An 18,233-nucleotide genomic window follows, 5' to 3' on the forward strand; every position below is an offset into this window, starting at 1 on the left:
CGAACGTGTTACACATTTTAAGATTCTCGAAAATTGCTAACACGAAGCTCGAACTGTTTCCTAAAGTCGCAAATTTGGCGAAAGATCCTACGATCGGCAACGGTCCCAGTTTCGCGCGAGGACACGAAAAATCGAGGGGACCCGGACCTCGAGGCCACGAATACGAAATGACGGGACGGATGTCTGACGTCTCTATAGCAGTAAAACGGCGGGCATGCGTGCCACGACGGGGGTTCCGAGACGTCGTCGGAGACATCGGGCACCGCGGGCGTCCATTGTCTCAAGGGAGTTCCAAGGGCGAGGCAGGAAGGGCCAACCCCGGCTGACACGCACGAGGGGGTCGCCAGCGCCCCGTCGGGCCCCCGAACGAAATTAATAACCGAATTTCAAGTATTCCTATTTCGGGGCGAGGAATTATCGACCGGGGCCACCTGAGCCTGTCTGCTCTCGCTGACCGGTCCACGCACGATGTCACACCCACGCGATCCCTGGCTCCGAAAACGAATGTTATATCCGCCGGCTGACTTACGACACCGATAAACGATATTTACGGCGTAATCGTTAATTAAAATATATTGTCGCGATCGCGAATCCGCGAGGAACGCGTGTTCACCGGGGATGTTAATGAGCCAGGTCGACGTCTCAGTTAGGTTTCCTTTTATTCGTCGCCGAGAAGCGTCTGGTCAGGTTCCATAGGCGTGATACCGAGGCGTAAAGATCACGGTCGTTGATCGATCACTTCGCTCGGGAAGGATTCTTTGTCAACTTCATCGATCTTTGTAATGGCACAGAAATAAAAGGCGTAGGCGCTGGAACCAGAACAACAAATGTATTGGAGGAAATTTTGGGCTTATCGAAAAATAAGGACGATGTTGGAAGTTGGTTATATTGGCTGGTAAGGAAGGTTGTTGAACGTATCAGGAAATAATTAGAGTTATTACAAGTTGTCGTACAGTGAGAGTAAATATAGGTATACGTATAGATTACAATATTTTAGGAATGACAGATTACACGGACACGCTATTACATTTAACGTGTTCGACTGGTTGGAATCATAAAATTTCGAGGATGTTATATTCGCCGAACGATCGAGTCGCTTTCTCACGTAACGCATAATCGCGTTCCGAGCAATTTGTAAAACAAGAATCACCGGTCTTGCGTATATACGCCTTGGCCTCCGGATCGCGACGTGACCTTGCCTTTTTTCCAACGTCGCACCGCCACGGTGTATCGCGAGCGGCGCTATAAGCGGGCAATTAAAAGCGTGCAGCAGGGACATTTATGTTGGCACTAACTGCCCGTTAAGACGAAGGAACCGCCTAACCGTGGAAGGTGTAATTGGCCGACGTGCTGAACCCGCAGCTCGTAAAACAGCGGGCGTGCCTAGCCAACTGCCGCAGTTTTTCCGCTCGCGCCGCCATCGTGTATCGCGTTACGTTGAATTTGCAATTAATTTACTCCCCACCAATATCTTCCTTCTCTGTCTTTAAACAGAAATCGTTTTTCCTTGCGAGATCTCACGACCTTGGCTGCTCCTCGAGCCCTACTGGCTCATTGTAGATTTAACAAAGAGAAGCTTTAATTAGCGTTGACTAACAAGCAAGGCGAATTAACGTTGAAAAATTCATTACGCAATTAGCGATCGCTTTACCAATAGCTGCAATGTATCAAACTGTATTCATAACGTTGTTGCCGCGTGTTTCGCGCATCTTGTGAAACGGAAGAATCGAGCAAATTCTTTGTACATGACATGTCACGCCTTCCGAATATAGGAAACGCGTGTCTACGTTGGCTTACGAGCTCTTCCGCCTCGCTGTTGAAGGGCGATCGGTTGGAAACGAGTTCCGTTAAAAGATACCAACTAAAACAAATCCGGTCTCGTTATTAACGCAGATCCTTTGATCGATAACGTAATCGCGACGCGTCTCTAATTATGGCGGGTTTCCGCGATGGATGACGCGGTTCGAGGAAAAATCATGGGACTGTGGAGCGATCGGGACGGCACGAAAGGGCGGATGGCCTTTATTTTATAACGCGATCGTTACGCTGCCCCGGCCGCGAGGATACGCGTTTCGCCGGCAATCCATTTCTCCCTCGCAGCTTCGATTAAAATGCCAGACGTCGGCAGCCAGAGCAGGAGAGAGAAAAGGGAGGCGGCAGAAAGAGATTCTCCCGATACGCGATATTGTTACGCGTGTACACGTTGTAACTGTCCGGATCCGTGACGGAGTCACGCGATATGCATTATGCACGCATGTAACGCGGCGGCATCGCCGTCAGACGTTTCCGCAATCACTCCCACGATGTAGCGCCGGGTGACGACTGACACCTTGTGAGAAACGAACCATCGATGTTCTCCAACTTGCTCGTCGTTCGCGGATAGATCTCAAACGCGCAATCGATTTGAATCATCCAGTCGAATCCATGACGGTATTTTATCCTTGACGAATGGTGGATACAAACGTTTGGATCTTTGTTCGTGGGAGATAGGAATTGGCAGTAGACAGGGAAGAGTATTGTGAAAGGTAAAATTGTACTACTTAGTCATTTTGCTTTGTAATAATACATAATACTGGCATTATGCCAGTCTCCCCTACTTGTTAGAAGTGAGAACATTTGATAGGAATTTGATAAGTAGAGAAATGATGTTGTTGGTGTAACTGTAGCCATTTAGAGAGAGAAAAACGTTTCTCTCTTTTTCTTTCTTTTTTCACAATTATCAGTTTGTAGGGATGTTCTAATTAAACTCACAGAATGCGATTCATAAAGAACGTTTCACTGCCGCAGAAATTTAAATAGCAATTAACATGTGCGTGTACTACAAGCAAGTAGTTTTCGCGCAATTTCAAGCGTAAACGCACGAAGGGATATATTTGCCGCGATAAAAGTTCTCCCTTGTTCTACATACATACCTGGAAAAACAGGCTTACGAACTTGTTAATGTTTTTCGACGCACGGAGTCCACGAAAAAAATCGTAACGATCGAACTTCCATAGTAATTACCATCATCTTATCTGGTTATTATTTTCCATCGATTCAACGATCTCGATTTCACTTTCCTTTCTTCCAAAGAAACTCCGTATACTTCTGTAATCGTAACTTATTATTAAAAATGCACGCACAGACATCCGCGCAGCGACATTTCTTGCGGCAATTAACGAGACAGATGTCGTTCATCCACTTCCCTCGTCGTTTAAAATGATTTACTATTAGATAAGACATCGGATGAAGATATGCACGTGTGTGGTAACCGGGGTAATCTGTGGCCGTGCGAATACTTTCTCGGTTGGCCAGCTGTTTGTCGGAAAGCGAAGAAATGTCGCGGTGTCACGCTTCGAACGGTGCGAGGACCTCCGACGCCGATATACACCGTGGTTCATTACAGCAGCTGCATTACTCGTACATACGCGACGCGTCATTATTTTTATTAGCATAATGACAGGCGAACAACTCAATTTGCATGGAAAATCACACAGGTCCGTAACGAAGTTCGCCCGCGGATCCGTGATCGTCCTTCTACCCTGACTGCGCGTGTAATAAAGCCTCGCGCGCACACACTGCTCTATGTGTATCGCGAGGAAGGAGAAGAGCATGCGAAAAACATTGTTAACGGAGTCGGAGGGTGCGAAAGAGAGATCCACGAAGGAGCAACCTCGAGGGAGTCGGTCGACTGGCTTCGTTCTTCGGGCTTCGATGATCCCTTTGCGCTGGATAATTCCGTATCATCATCGAAATTGCAGTCGATCGTCATCCGGTTGGTCGTCGATCAGCGTCCAACGTCCTTCGTTCGCCGTCCAAGTTGATTGAGAGTCGCCAGGGATCGTTTGCCACCGCGGCCGATCGAAACGTCCATTCGATAATTGGCGTCGGTAATGAGGCCACGAATTACTTGGTAATCGGTCCGTGGCCTCCTACCGAAAAACGAGAACTTCGTCGTTAATAATATCGTTCTTTGATTCGCCTACAGACTTCATTCGCCTCGTACCTCCTGACGTGTCAATCGAACGCTTCTCCGACGTGTTCACGATCACATCGATCAATGTTCGTGGAACGCTTTATGCGTATGCTCGTTTCATAGAAATTCGGATCATACCGCGTAGCTTTCGTTTCTCAGTTTGTGGGATGTTGTCATTCGAAAGCTTCTATTCTCAAATTATGTTTCGCAAGTAGTCGTTTCTCAGGAGAATAACATCTTATTTCGTTCAATTCTATTTCGTCTTTTTTGCAATACAATTTGCGAAAGAGAACGGGTAAGATCGAAAGACGACGTTGTACATAAGATCTTTACGGCCTCATTTACAAAAGCACTTACTTCATGAAAAAACATCAGCATGTACGAAACCGTAGCTCGCTACACTCGTACGTTTAAAACACGAGCGAACGAAAGCTCGGGATATTACATGGAAAATATGAAATATGACACCGTCGTATCGTGTTTACACGAAATTACCGAGAGTATTAACACGGAGACGGTGCTAAAGTTGCCGAAAACACGGAGTACGTACCGCGTGAATTGACTTTGACGCTCCTCCGAGCACCTTTGCTGGCTGTCGATTTGCTTTATGAATCGATGCCTATCGCTAATAACAGAGATCCCACTTATCTGTGCATCGCCGGTTGATACCTTTCATGGTCGAGCCATTCCTCGTGGCGCGCAAATAGCTATTTCGGATTCCTAATTTTTGCCGGCCGCCCTCATTAAAGAGCCCAATCTCTGTTCTGATACCGATCTCGCAAAAAATTATGTAGAGTAGGTACGACTAACACAAAAGACTCAAAAAGAAAAAAAAATATTTCTCTCGAGGTAAATAATCGGATAAGGAAATCGGTACGAAAATTTGAAATTCGAATTTGGCGAATTACGAATTACTTGGCTTCGCTCAGATATCCTTTTCGTTCGAGAAATTGAATTTTTTCGAAAGTCGACCGTTCGTAACGCTATTTCATATGTTGAAGTAGACGATGACCATGTCTATGGGTTTTAATTTTAACGCAGGTCTTTGTAAAAAAGCATTACACGAGCACGCTCGCAATCTTTGATACTGATCTTTCGCGAAATATTATGTAAATAAAACGCGCTTCAAACGGGGCACGATCTAGAAAGGCTGGCCGGACCAGGGTACAGCGCACGTATTCCGCGCGACCGGATGCCGGCTGAATAAAAAGCGCATAAAGTAACATTTAGCGCGCGCTTAAACGAAATTGCTGTAATCCTCCGGTGGCGTAGCGCGGTCAAGAGCGATGCGAGAACCGCGGGAGGAAGAGCTGCGTAAAACAGGGGCGGAAGAGGGGCTGCAGGAGGGTGGAGGCAGTGCATTAACATACCGATTTACATAATGCGTATAATTCGAGTAATTATGAAGGGAAATATACACAATTTAATATAATGGTGGATGTTTAGGGGCCGGTGCTATATCTGCCACGGGAGATCTCGGTGCACTGCCGCGAAACTGGACCCCTCTATGCTGCCCCCTTTTCTTTCCTTTGCTTTCTTACGCGTTCATGCATATGCATACGCGTATACATGTAGCTGATCCTCGAAACGTCGATGATACCGATGGACAACACCAGCAGCTGCGTTTTGAGACCGACGTTGTGCGCCTTCTTCTGATATACATATCGCGTTGCGCTCGAGGTTCTAAAGATTCCATCATCTGTGGGAATAGATAAGACAGTTGGAGTGGATGGGGAGGACATAGGGATCGATATTGGTGTAGATCGCGCAGGTTGCGACGGAAGTTTGATGCCGTGGATATGACCTGTCGTTCACGTACTTTCGTGTCGTTTCCTTCTGGGTTATGCGCGAAGATTGGAGATACGATCGAGATACGAGTTTAACTCGAAAGACGAAATTTGAGGTTTATTTCTAACGCGACCAATGAAATCGTAAATCTCCGTGGATCCTGTAATTCGAACTGAAAAGCGCCTTTTCAAGTAGCGTCCGAAATACCCAAAATCGTTTTGCATCTGAAATACAACGAATCACCGAGTCGGTCGTCCAGCGTGGAATCGATAAGAACGTTTAACGAGTAGTCTACAGAGCGAGAAAACGGCTCGAACTGTTCGATGGTAAGATGTTTAGAGGCAGTTTCGTCCGCGGCGAGTAAATTGCCCGTTTCTGGCACAGTGAGTTCTCCGAAAAGTGGCCCATTGCCGCTTAATGACGAGGCATCCTCGCGCCTCCCTTCTCTACCTGCCAGACATTGATGGATACCACTGCCAGTTCTCTAGAGTATTTTAATTTATGTCTTCGCACGATAAATACGGATTTTCTTCCCTCGCTTTATTCGCTCCCTTCGAGAACCTGGCTTCGTCGCGTATCCAATCCGAATTTCCAATTTCTTCCCCTTTCAACATTTCTTCATTTTCTCGCACACGTTCAGCCATTATTTTCATTTTACATTTGTTTACTTTGTTCGTTCGATCGACGAGCAAAAAGTTAAACGTGTAGAACTAAATTAATCAGGCTCGTAATCCGATTCGTTCACTAGTCGCTGTTCACGCAGGGTAGTTGCCCGTAAAACTGGCAGGATTTTCAGTTAAATTAAACGAGGTCCCCGTGTTCGAAAAGTCTCGTCGTGGGATCGTGGCGGCGAAAGTGCACCGGACCCCACGCGAAGTACTAACGAGATAGTCGGTGTTTATCGGTCCCGTAGTCCAGCTCACATATCCTCGGCTCTCACTCCAATTAGCGCTACAGCCGGGGCTAATTGCTCGATATAAATCGCCGCGACTTAAAAAACTGGTCGAATAATTAGACGGAACGTCGCAGGTGCGCTGCCGCTTTATTATGCGCGTCTTCCCGAAGACGTTTGCCGCATTACCAGCTGTATCGTTCTAACGACGCGTCGAGATCCGCGCGCATAATGAGAGAGAAGAGAACCCGCGTTGCTTTTTCCATCGTGAGCATGCGAACGCGAGCCGATTACACCGTTTCATGCTAATAGAGCCTATTAGGGAGCTCCGCTATCCGCATGACAATCCGTACGCTGCATAATCTAAATGTCAATCTCGACAGAGAAACCCACGACTATCATGACTTTTCGATCGATCGTATACAACGCCGGTGAATGGATCCTTTCGATCGCTGCTCGATATCGTCCGGTGACTTTGTCTCGTTTCGCGGCAGTAGTTCAGATAGACATCGACTCCTTTCAGTCGACATTACGTGCTCTTGACTCACGCCTACAATTGTTGCGTAGGCTAGCGATTATTCTTACTCTTTGAATTTTTTAATTTTGGACAATTTGGACAATTTTCGATCTTCGAAATTCGTACACGTTTAAAATAAAAACTTCTTAATCTATCGGAGATTAATTTTTAACTCAAAGACGCTCCACAGGGAATAATATTGCGAATTTCTGATGATTTTAATTCGAGATACCATTTGAAATACCATTCCATTTGAAATATTATCTTTGATTTATTTCTACAAATTCCTTCTTATCCAATCTTTGATATCTTAAGCAATTAGTATGCCGTGCATCAGAGAAAACATATAATTATGTATGCAAAATTTATAGTATTTAATTTAGCTTTCAAAGCCAACGATTGAAGAAACAGGGAGTATCTGAGGACTGGATTTACCGCTAAGAAGTCGGAGGTCCGCTCGACTCGTGGTATCTCTACGTCTATCTGAATAATAACGTGTACGACAACATGTCAAATTATTCAGAACTTGCGACGCACGCAGACGTGTATGCGGGCAGAAATGGACGAGTGTGCACATAGTCGGTGGGTGCACGGGGGCGTTGGTATACGCGCGCGCCCGTTGGTTCGTGCGTGCGTGCATGCGTTTGCTCCCGTGTCAACGTCGAAGAACGTCGACCAGGGGTGGCAGCGGCTCGACATGTGTTCGCGGTGGCGGTGGTTCTCGACAGCAGTTTTATAATTGCCAGACTGGATATCGTGCCGGTTACCCGGCGAGATTCGCGAAACTCGCGTCGTTTCACAACGAGATCGACCGTTCCGAATATCTCCTCGTCCTGTCGGAGACGAATATAGATCCTCTGTGAAATGATTAACTATTTTTTTCGTCTCTTCGCCTAAAAAGAGAAATCATATTTTCATAAATATCCGTCTCTTCCCTTCTCTCGATCTATCTATACACGTTAATGGAGGACATTGTTCGTTTAAACGATAATTTAAGTAACAGGAGATACGTGTTTGAATTATTCATCTCTTCGCAATAGCGCAAATGACTCTACCACCGTTAGACGCTCCACATTCGCAACATCGACAGTATTTCCAACCTCCGCTCTTCTTATCCGAAAAATTTCTAAAAGAAATTAAAAATAATTGCCCCACCGATGCATCATCGTTACACGAAACGGAACAAGGAAACCTCTTTCCATATCGGACCTTAAAAACCACGAAACCCGGTCGAAAATAACTTACCGTGGCCTGGCCCGATCCTGAAGTTTCTCTATGTCGTCGCGGGGTCAGCTGAGTGACAATTAAATCACAGGTGTCGGTTGATCATGACGGATCGAGGCGGAATGGTCTCGTGCACGGCGTCGCACGCTTCTCTGCTTTGCCTTGGAAATTCCCTCGAACGTTTTCCACGCGATTGTTCCTCGGCGATTTCGTGCATGGCAGCTACGCTATCATGCTCGTCGTAAAAAACGACGTTAATAACAGTTATATCGTATTTGCAGGCCGATACGCGATTGCCAGCTCGGCGTAACTTGATTGCTGGCTGTCAACGATCGTCCGACTGTATTCTCGATTATTATTCCACTCTGCGACAGCACCTCTTTCACCCCCTCGCACCCTCGTAACATCGGCTAACGACATAGATCCCCGCCGCGCAACGTTTAATCGCAACTACGCAAGTAGATTACGCGAACGTCTCTTTTAGATAAATAGGGACTCGATGTCTCTTGATGATGATTGCGTATTAATGTCGTTGCGTTTTCTGTTTCACGCTGTTCCACGCCCCGCCGTGCCGCTATGGACGTCTACTCACGTGCTCCGATGGATCACCACAGTATGTAAGTATCTAATTGAACATTATATTACCATCCGTGTGTTGTTTTAGTTTACAGTGTGCAATTGATGCGTTTGAAACGAACGTATACGTCACGAGGATCGAGCGATACGCCTGATACATCTAAATAACTTTTTCCAAGTATTCGATATTTTGTATGACAGTGCAGCGTTGATTAAGATTGCCCGATAAGATTAAATGAAATATCCATTTGCTTCATTTTTTTCGAAGGATCGTTAACATTTATACACGACGGACTTATTACCAGCCCTTAACGTTACCCTCAACGACTTCTAATGTCTCGCACACACATCGAAACTAACGATCGTACAGGATCGTCAACGCGAATTACCAAAATTACCCCACGCGTATAAGTAAAATCTTGGAACGCGAGTTCGCGCAGCTGGATCGTTTCGGCGTTTCCCGATCTCCCTGTAAAATTGTCCAATTACCAGTGATCAAGGGCGAATTTATCGATCGTAAATGATCGTACACACGATCGTGCCGTATACGTGATAGGATCGCGTAAATCCAAGTGGATTTCGCGTGGCGGAATGAACGCGCGTTAAACTTCGGTTCCGATTTCCCGCGGAGCAGTTCCGTTTTTACGGGAATCGGGAGAAGCAAGGGTTAGCTCCGGTAGGTTTCAATTACGCGGCCGTGTCGGCTTGTCTGATGTTGCTGCCGCCCTCATTATGTGGAATATGAGCTCGTGCTAGCTGTTCTCTCCCGCCCTCGGATGTCGGCTGCTACTCGTCGATCGATTGCCCGGTACCTCGACGTTACCAGCCACCTGTACGCCCGTGAATCGCGATCGACCGCGCTCTGCCTCTCAATCATCTTCTAGAACCAACGAAAACTCTTCCAATCCGTGAACCACACTCATCATTACCGATTTCGCCGCGTATCCACCTTAATCCACGCCGAAAGCCATTCCATCGAAATGTATTGCTTCCTAATTACCGGAAGCAGGGGAATCATCTCGCTTCTGATGGCTTTGGGAATTTAGGACGAGGCATGTGGCGTTTGATTTGAAGTTTCGTCGAAAAGTACATGGTATTACGAGGCTGGTAGCTCTAGATTAGATAGGGTTGAAGAACAAAAGAATAAAAAGAATGAAAAATATGCATACGGAAGTTCATCATCGTTCGCATCAGCATTCTGATACTATCGCCCATAGTGTTAACTTCACGCGCTGAGCAAACTATCCAGAAGGCGGGATGGTATTTTTACTTGGACATTATGATACTTTCCTCTGAAATTTTGTACGATTACATTATATTTATAACATGACTTAATTGGACAGCCGGATATTTCCTTTTACATTTTTGTACATTTTTACGATCGATTTGACTGTATCGGTAAAAAATACGTATTAGTTAAACACCAAGGACCTTGTTACGTTGAGATAAATAACATTGCATTAAGCAACGGTCGGGAAGGCAATTTCGAATACCAGGAAGGACGATGTAAAAGAAATTAAATGAAATTAAACGAAGCTGTCGACGACTCCATTTGCCGGGTACCGAACGGAGAAATGATTACACGTTTCGGGATAAAAGTGACGACGCTCAATTTACCAGCATTCCCGGCAGCGTATCTTTCGTTTCGTGTTATACCGGGAGACTGGGTTCGATCAAGTTTCTACGCGCGCGTCCCACCGCTACTAATAACGGAGCAAACGACCGGACTTGTTCCACGGTACTTAACTTCGCGGGACATTTCCTGGTAGCCGGGTACACTGAAGTTCGTGTATCGTCGCGCGTAACCTGTCATTATCAGGGATATTGCTTGTATAGCGACACGCATGCATTTGGAAACGTCTCGTCTGTATGTGATTTATTATTTCGAACGTTCGCTCGCGCCTAGCCGTCGCAGCATGGCTGATCACGTAGTTCGCAACGATCACTCTTCAAAAGCATTCGGTCGTTGTTAACAAGCACTTTGCTCGAGTAACGTTACTCGACCAAATTTCATTTGTCCTGTAGTCGCAGCGAAGAAGATCGAGGATTTGTTTATGGAGTCGCCAGGAATTTACGATTGTTTATGCCAACTTCTTGCGATAAATCGGCTTATGAATACTAATCGTGAACTAAGATTAGTTATTGAGAGAGATTTTCAGGATTTACGTGAAAGTAACTGTAAAATTCTGGGACTTACGATTTCTTCTCGTAACGGAGTAGTATCATTCGTTAGGAGCTTTGTAAATAACAACTCCTGAGGAAGGAATAAATCAGCGAGCAATCTTCGCAAGCCAGCCAATAATTCGCCAAGCGTGGGTGGCCGGAGGGCAGGTGGTTCGTTGGGCATCGGTATATCCAGCAAAAACGATCGAAACCGCAGAATATCGGAGGCAGCCGAATCGCGGTGCCGGTATTGCGCTGGCCGCATTAAATACCGAGCCATTTACCACCGGACCGTTTTCCCGTATCGGCGCTAAACGTTCGTTGCCTAACAACACGAGGAGGAAAGCGCATCGAATGGCCAGCTACAATACAAACGTTCCATGAGAAACAGAGAACGAGAAAATGAACGAGGCAATGGGAGAGAGGGAGAGGCGGTCCTGGTGGAGCGCGAGGAACCGTGAACAATTATGGCCGATATGGTGGTGGCGGCAGTGGTAGCGCGGATAGATGGAAAGAGAAGGCGAACGAGAAATCGAACGAGAAGGAGAACGCATGGAACGCGGAGGACGGGCATGGGGCACCATGGATCCGCGGACTCTGCGGCCTGTGGTGCTGGCCGAGTACGTCGGGGCTTGGGGTTAATACGGTGGCCAGTGATGCACGACCGACGCAGCGCTGCGGCTAGAGCGGCTGACCGCACGCCAGCTGCCCAACGCCGCTCGAGCTGCCCGCAAAAATCTGTAGCTGACCCCTCGCCGCGGCCGTGCTGTTGCACACAAACCCCTAACCCACGCCCTCGATAGCCCCACGCCACGCTTCTTCGCTTCGCGTTCTTCCGCGTGCACCGCCGTCCTCCTATCTTCCTTCTTTTCCCCTACCCCACCGGCTCTTTCACCGGACCTTCGATTACTGGACGCACGTCGATTCTAAACGCTCTCGAGCTTACCGGTAGTCTTGGAAATTACCGCGAGATTAGCGTTTCGACGACCCGCGACTACCGTGCATCTTATGCAAGCCGGAGGATAGCGTTTGATTAATTTAAACGGATGAACGCGAGATGTCTTTTTGCTCGTGGTGGTGAGTGAGGATACTGCCCAAGGCTACGTTGGATGAGGTGTACCGGAATGAATTTGCGTAGGTTGGTAGGCCACGCTTTTTACGCCGTTTTATGAGTCGTAAATATTCGAGCAGACGTTCAGCAGCGTATAAAGAATATCGAAAAATTACATCGATTCGAGGATATACAAATGTCTATATTTGAAAATGGAACGTCGATAGGCGTTCCGTTCTAAGAAACACCTTCTCCTCCTCTATGCTAACACGTATAAGAAGCTCGAGTTTTGACAAGGCTGTCATCCCCATTGAAACCGAGAAGTCCCAAAAACCACAGCCATTTGTGTTCCATGTTCTCAAGTATACAAGCTGTCACAAAATATGTGACTGATATTTTCGCTACAAGATAAATGACACAGGAATCGATTGACATGAAACATATTTCTGGCGTAAAGTAAAATCGTTTGTAACTTGAAAAGTAAGCGTCAAACGATATTTCTGTACGTGAACTTTTTCTTAACTTTGATGTTTAGAATCGATCCCGCAAATATCTCCCACACAGTTTATATAAATTGAACGTCGTCAGAGACCCACTCTTCAAACTTAAACCGCGTCGATTCCTCAAGAATTTCCTTTCAAATCGTTTCACGTTTCTATTTCATCCCGCAAACGCTGAAGAATCTACCTGAGACACGAAAAATCGTGGCTAGAGCGTTTTTCCGCCCGGGTGTTGCGGTCTCGCGGCAAGAAACGTCCGCTCCATAGCGCGGTTCTTCCCTTGGGTGACAAGCGGCGGGCAGACGGGTAAAATTGATATTTCACGCACGTCTGCACGGCAGCAAGGTAATTGCGTTTAAACGGCGCGGTTGCGTATGCGACTGCTGCGCCCACCTGTGTCAGGCCGCGTCTAAATAATAGAATTCACGGCGCGCGCGTCTCTCCTGCGAGCGGAGAAGAAGAGAACGTGGTGTTCGATCGCGCGTCATCAGCCTCGTCATCTTGCTGGCCGACACGGAACCGTATGGCGACCGACTACTAATCAACCGACGTGATTCACGGACCTTCTTCGTTAAAAACGACGCGTCTTCGATTGCCTCCAGGCGAAAGTGTACCCTCGGTGATACAATCGATTTCCTGGCTTTTCGAGTTTTGACTCACGGACCTCCCTTTCGTATGCAGCCACCGGTCGCGCGACTTACTGCCCGCCCGGCTCGCACTTCCGAATCTTGTACGATGACTCGAGAATATTAACGACCCACGACCTCCCCTGAAGTTTATTAACGTAGAATGATCGTGGTTCGTTTGGGAAATTTGAAAGTTTGATGTTTTAGGGGACCGATTTTTATGAAAGCTTCTGGAAAACCAGAGAAGTTTAGCGTCTATAGAAATAAGTTTTTTATACTTTAATTTCATGGTAATAGATTCTTTTAAAGCGAAGGCTATAGAGGAAAAACGGATAAAGTTACATTTCCTATATCTTACAGGGAAACAGTTTTAAGGCTCGGTATTAAAGGTATTGGATCTCTTAGAGACACCATGACTTATGTTGAAATTTTTAAGTCTGCGACCTCCACAGGGTTAAAACAGACAGGTTTACCTTGAATTTTATTTCATGGCTAAAAGCATGTAGCTGCAACTTCTCTGACGTTAAACTTCACGGCTACTTCGTGGATATAATGGGTCCTTTTATAAGAGTCATCTGGCATGTACATATAGGCTGTAATCTGTAAACTTTTCCTGGTGGGGATATTTTCCGCAATTTTTTGATCACAAATTACCTGCGCGTTATTTCGCCGAGCGTGCGCTCGCGCGCGTTACATTACAGCCACCAATTTACTTTTCTCGAGCGAGGGCGCCTATATCTTTTAATACGTTTCTCGTGGGAACGATTCTCACTCGCACGATGCACTTTACCGCGCGTAGGCTCGATCGAACCTCAGGGCCCGGACGCATCGCGGTAATTTAATTGACGCAAAGATTGCCACAAAAAGTTCATCTTTACATAATGGTTCTTTTCCTTTCCCAGCAAGACGAACGATCATCGACGTTTCCCATGGTGAGCGCGGCAACCCGCATTACCATGCACCACGATCACCCTTGGACTCTCCTAAATGTCGAGCCACGTTCTTTCCTTTTGTTCCTCCGTTTGTCCACCTGGAAGGTCGGGAATTTCTCTTGGTCGTCATTCGAAAAAAAAAAAAAAGAAAAAGATATTTCCATTTCCCAACCAGATTAGGTATTATAAAACTTAGACGCGTTTCTCTTTCGTCCATGGACGAATTCACCAACAAGTACACGGTTTACTTACCCGCGGAGGAAAGTTTGATCGATCCAAAAGGAAACTGGTACGAGTCGAGTACGCTCGGTTGGATTAGACCGGTGTCTTGTAATCGTTCTGCTTTCGTTTTTCAGACAATCGGTGAAACGTTTATCTTTCTTTGGTTGCGATCTGCATTTTACCTTTCTTTCGGTGGTCGTCCTTATGGTTCTATGGTTATAGATCGCTGACTGGTCAGGGAAAATGGCTCCGATTGTCGAGAATCGGCCTCATTGTCGTCGGTTGCCTCTTCAGTGACAAGGACACCAGTCTTCGTTCCTGTCGCAAGGGGGATCGTTGCACGACCGTCCGTTTAACTTTCCCTGAAAACTGTGCACACCGATTGTGCTTGATCGTTATCTTTTGGGATCGTTGGACCATCCTTGGACCGAAGGGGTCTGTTTCCGGGCACGCGCGACATTTATCCTCACGGTTCGCTTGAACGACGACAAAGCCCTGTCTCCGTGGTCGAGTAAGGGCCCTCGTCCTCTCTGCCTTCTGCAACCGAAATCCAATTTGCATGAACTGCAGCCAAAATGGACGAGGTAATTGGTACACAGGAGAGATTAGGGCTGCGCCAAGGCGACGGATGTCCGGGCACCGTTGCTGCCCCTAAATTCCGCCGTTTGCGGCGCCGCCGGCTTCTTCTAATTGCCACCGTTGGACGGTTTTCAATTAAAATTTGTGCCACGATGTCTCTTGATCTATGATCGCACCACCAACCGTATAAAACGAATTACTTCGCTCGACTTCGCTGAAATTACTTCTCAGCCATTTTTAGGACTTTGCATTGGAATTCCAATTTTCAGGCTATAATTTTTCATCGCAGTAAGATTCCCTTAATACTTCGTTACTTTCAAGCTCGTACTTGCACATATACTTATCTTCCAATGAAGCGTCTTTTTATCAGTCTGAGAAATCGAGAAGAAGACAAAGCAAATCATTCGAAGCGTTCCTGAAGAGGGACGCGTCCTCGCGGTTATGGCAAGAAGAAACAGCGAAGAAAGATGAAGAAGAAGGACAAGAAGAAGAAGAACTACGGGAAGAGCTACGACAGCGATGGTGGCGGCGGAGGAGGAAAGAAAGAGGATGAGGACGCTCACATAAATACGTACGCAACGCAAACAAAAACCCACAAAGGACCGCGCTCGCGGAAGATACGATCTTGCGGCATGCAGATACGAGCATACTAATCTCTCCGAGAAGCCTCTCCGAGGAAACCATGTCCTTTTGTTGTATCCGTCTATGAAATATATTGGTGGTTGGCCCGACGTCCGACACGGGGGAACGATTCAATATCATTCCGACGCGCTGGATCTCCCGGTGTATTTTTCCGGGATCGCGTCGCCTCTAGATCATCGACCACGCCGCGTACTGGGAAATAGAAATATATACGAGCACCGGGAACGAAACAAAGGCCTGGCTTTTGCACGAGAATCCGTGGACACGCGAAATCATTTTTATCGGCCCGTCAAGTGATGGCCGGAGGAGCTTGCTCACAGGGATGATGCATGGTCAGGATAGTGTAACATATGTCTGAGAGAGCCGGCCGTACTTTACGCGAATGAAGCAGAGGTTTCTAGTTGAATACTTAAATTAATAACTGATCATTCTGCTGATAGAGTGCTAATGTTGCAAACATTGAAAATTTCCATAAGTCCGTTTCACGATGTTAATCGATCGTATTTACACCGAGTCCATAAAAAATGACTTGTTCATCCCAGTTACTACCACGACCTCGATCCAGTTCTTAAACGAAACCCGATCGGTCCCCTGATTTGTTTGCTTGTCACGAATCGCATATTCAATATCCATTTTACGAACATGGCAAATTATCGATTCCACGGAAAACGACGTCGTAGATCATTGGACCCGGGCGAACGCCAGGCATAATTCGGTTCTTCTACGAGGTCTACGCGTCGTTCGATCCTCTGTCCAGGATCCAGCTAATTTCCAGCATTTGCATGCCGATACAAGGATAGGACGCCGGTGGCAGGCGGCAGTTTCAGTTTCGCCACGCCAATCCAATCATGTAAATCGGGGGTAGCATTATTAGTGGCGGCAATCGAACTCACTCTCCTAGGCCAATAGGAGGTGTGGTGTCGCGGAGGTGGAGGCAGGGCCCGATCCGAAACGAAGGGAGCACCGGCCGTCCAACTAATCCTGGGTTTACCTAATCGCTTACTCCCTTCCTCCTTCGTCTGTGCGCGATTCCGCTCGTTCGCAAAGCGGCTTACCCTTGCACCACAACCCCGTGAAACTCTCGTCGAGACACTAGAGAAATTCCGCATCTGCGATCGAACAACGTTCGATTTTCCTCGATCGTTGACCTCCTCTTCGAGTACCGTAGCCAACGGCTTTTTCAAGCTTGGCATTCGTCCGTGAGCAAGTATATTCGCCAAATCTACACGTTTCGAATAAATCGCCATCTTCGTCGCTCCGAGTTTGATTAATAACGTACCACCTTACTTGGCATCGGCTGAGGAATTCGTGAAGGACGATTGATCGTCGCGCGATGCGTCTTCCTTAACGTCGACGATTCCTGTTGGTGACAACACGAGCTAAGATGCTTTAAAGGAAACGTTTCGACGCGAAGGAGAATCGGGCCAAAATTAGACAACTACGATCAATGTTCTCGAGGTTCAAGCTGATTTTTAAATGTTGGCGTTGTTTCATCACTTTATGGACAAACGATCAACGATCGCTATTCTTAAAGGAGTTCTCAAGTACGTTCATAAATATTCTTCAACTGCGCGATAATAATTTCTGTTACATCGACTTATCGTTAATGCATCTTCCGTCATGAATATGGCAATACTATCTCGAAGATACACCTATACCTATACGATGATTTCAACTTCGTTTATCGAAAGCTTGCTAATCGAGAACAATTCTAAAGAGAGACTGGTTCGCTTTCAAGTGCAGCACTCTGTATCGAGGATTTCCACTGCTATCGCGTCGCTTGATATTCGATCTGATCGCGGCCGGTTATCTGTCATCCAGCAGACGCGTGGTCGATGAAAGTACAAAGCGATTCGTTTGAAAAAAACCCAGCTATATTTCCCAGACCTGATAAAAAAACCGATCAAAAATAGATTCACTGAACTTCGACGCGATAACAACGACGTCGTACGTTTACACGGAACACAAAACAGTGGAAGAAAAAGAATTTCTCTGCCGAGGGAATTAACGAGGGAAACGAAGGGAAACGATGGGACTGAAGGGAAATATAATCAGCACGCGGCCGATAATTCCTGACAGCGAAAGAGGTGGAGCGGTGGCCGATCGAACGAAAACGTAAGCCGCGTAATCCCCTGTGAAATACCGCGCTGGATCCGAGAACTTTGCCGTACGCCCGAGGACATCGGGGACATCGATTATTCGCGGCAAACCGCTCGCGTTAATCGTTTAAACTCCGCTCGAAGAGGACGTACGCGGCGATCGTACCTCCGCCAGGTACGCGCCACGTTATCCAGCAAACCACCAGACACCAGGATTCGCTGCGGATATCGATACTCGTCCTAGAAGAATCTCGGCTCGTTGCCAGACTATCGGGCTCTATTTCCTGTGAAACTCGATTGGAGATTAACAACAGGCCCTGGTGTAGTCGATGGTTTTTAATGTCAGTGATAAGGCTAATAGTTAGTTACCTATGTTTTCGTTTAGTGGAATCGTAATGTACGTTTGGATTAAATTTTGTAGCTCTGGTTTAAAGAATAGATAGTAGTAGTTCGAGTAGAGAATATCA

General features: G+C 46.7%; 1 protein-coding gene across 7 annotated transcripts in view; it reads left to right on the plus strand.

The window, feature by feature from the left end:
• The window catches only part of LOC122569410 (ankyrin repeat domain-containing protein SOWAHB), a 112,589-nt gene that overhangs the window by 69,898 nt on the left and 24,458 nt on the right, over nucleotides 1-18,233 (plus strand). For 6 of the 7 annotated variants that reach the window (XR_006317442.1, XR_006317443.1, XM_043730410.1 and 3 more), the window contains one exon: nucleotides 8,991-8,993. The exons of the other annotated variant lie outside the window; for it this stretch is intronic. Coding sequence is in view for 4 of the 6 variants with exons in the window: in XM_043730410.1 (XP_043586345.1) it covers nucleotides 8,991-8,993 (3 nt within the window). In the remaining 2 variants the exon portion in view is untranslated. The remainder of the gene's footprint in view (nucleotides 1-8,990; nucleotides 8,994-18,233) is intronic. 7 annotated transcript variants of the gene reach the window in all.

Source organism: Bombus pyrosoma, linkage group LG7 (genome assembly GCF_014825855.1).
Source record: "Bombus pyrosoma isolate SC7728 linkage group LG7, ASM1482585v1, whole genome shotgun sequence".
Lineage (NCBI taxonomy): Eukaryota > Metazoa > Arthropoda > Insecta > Hymenoptera > Apidae > Bombus > Bombus pyrosoma.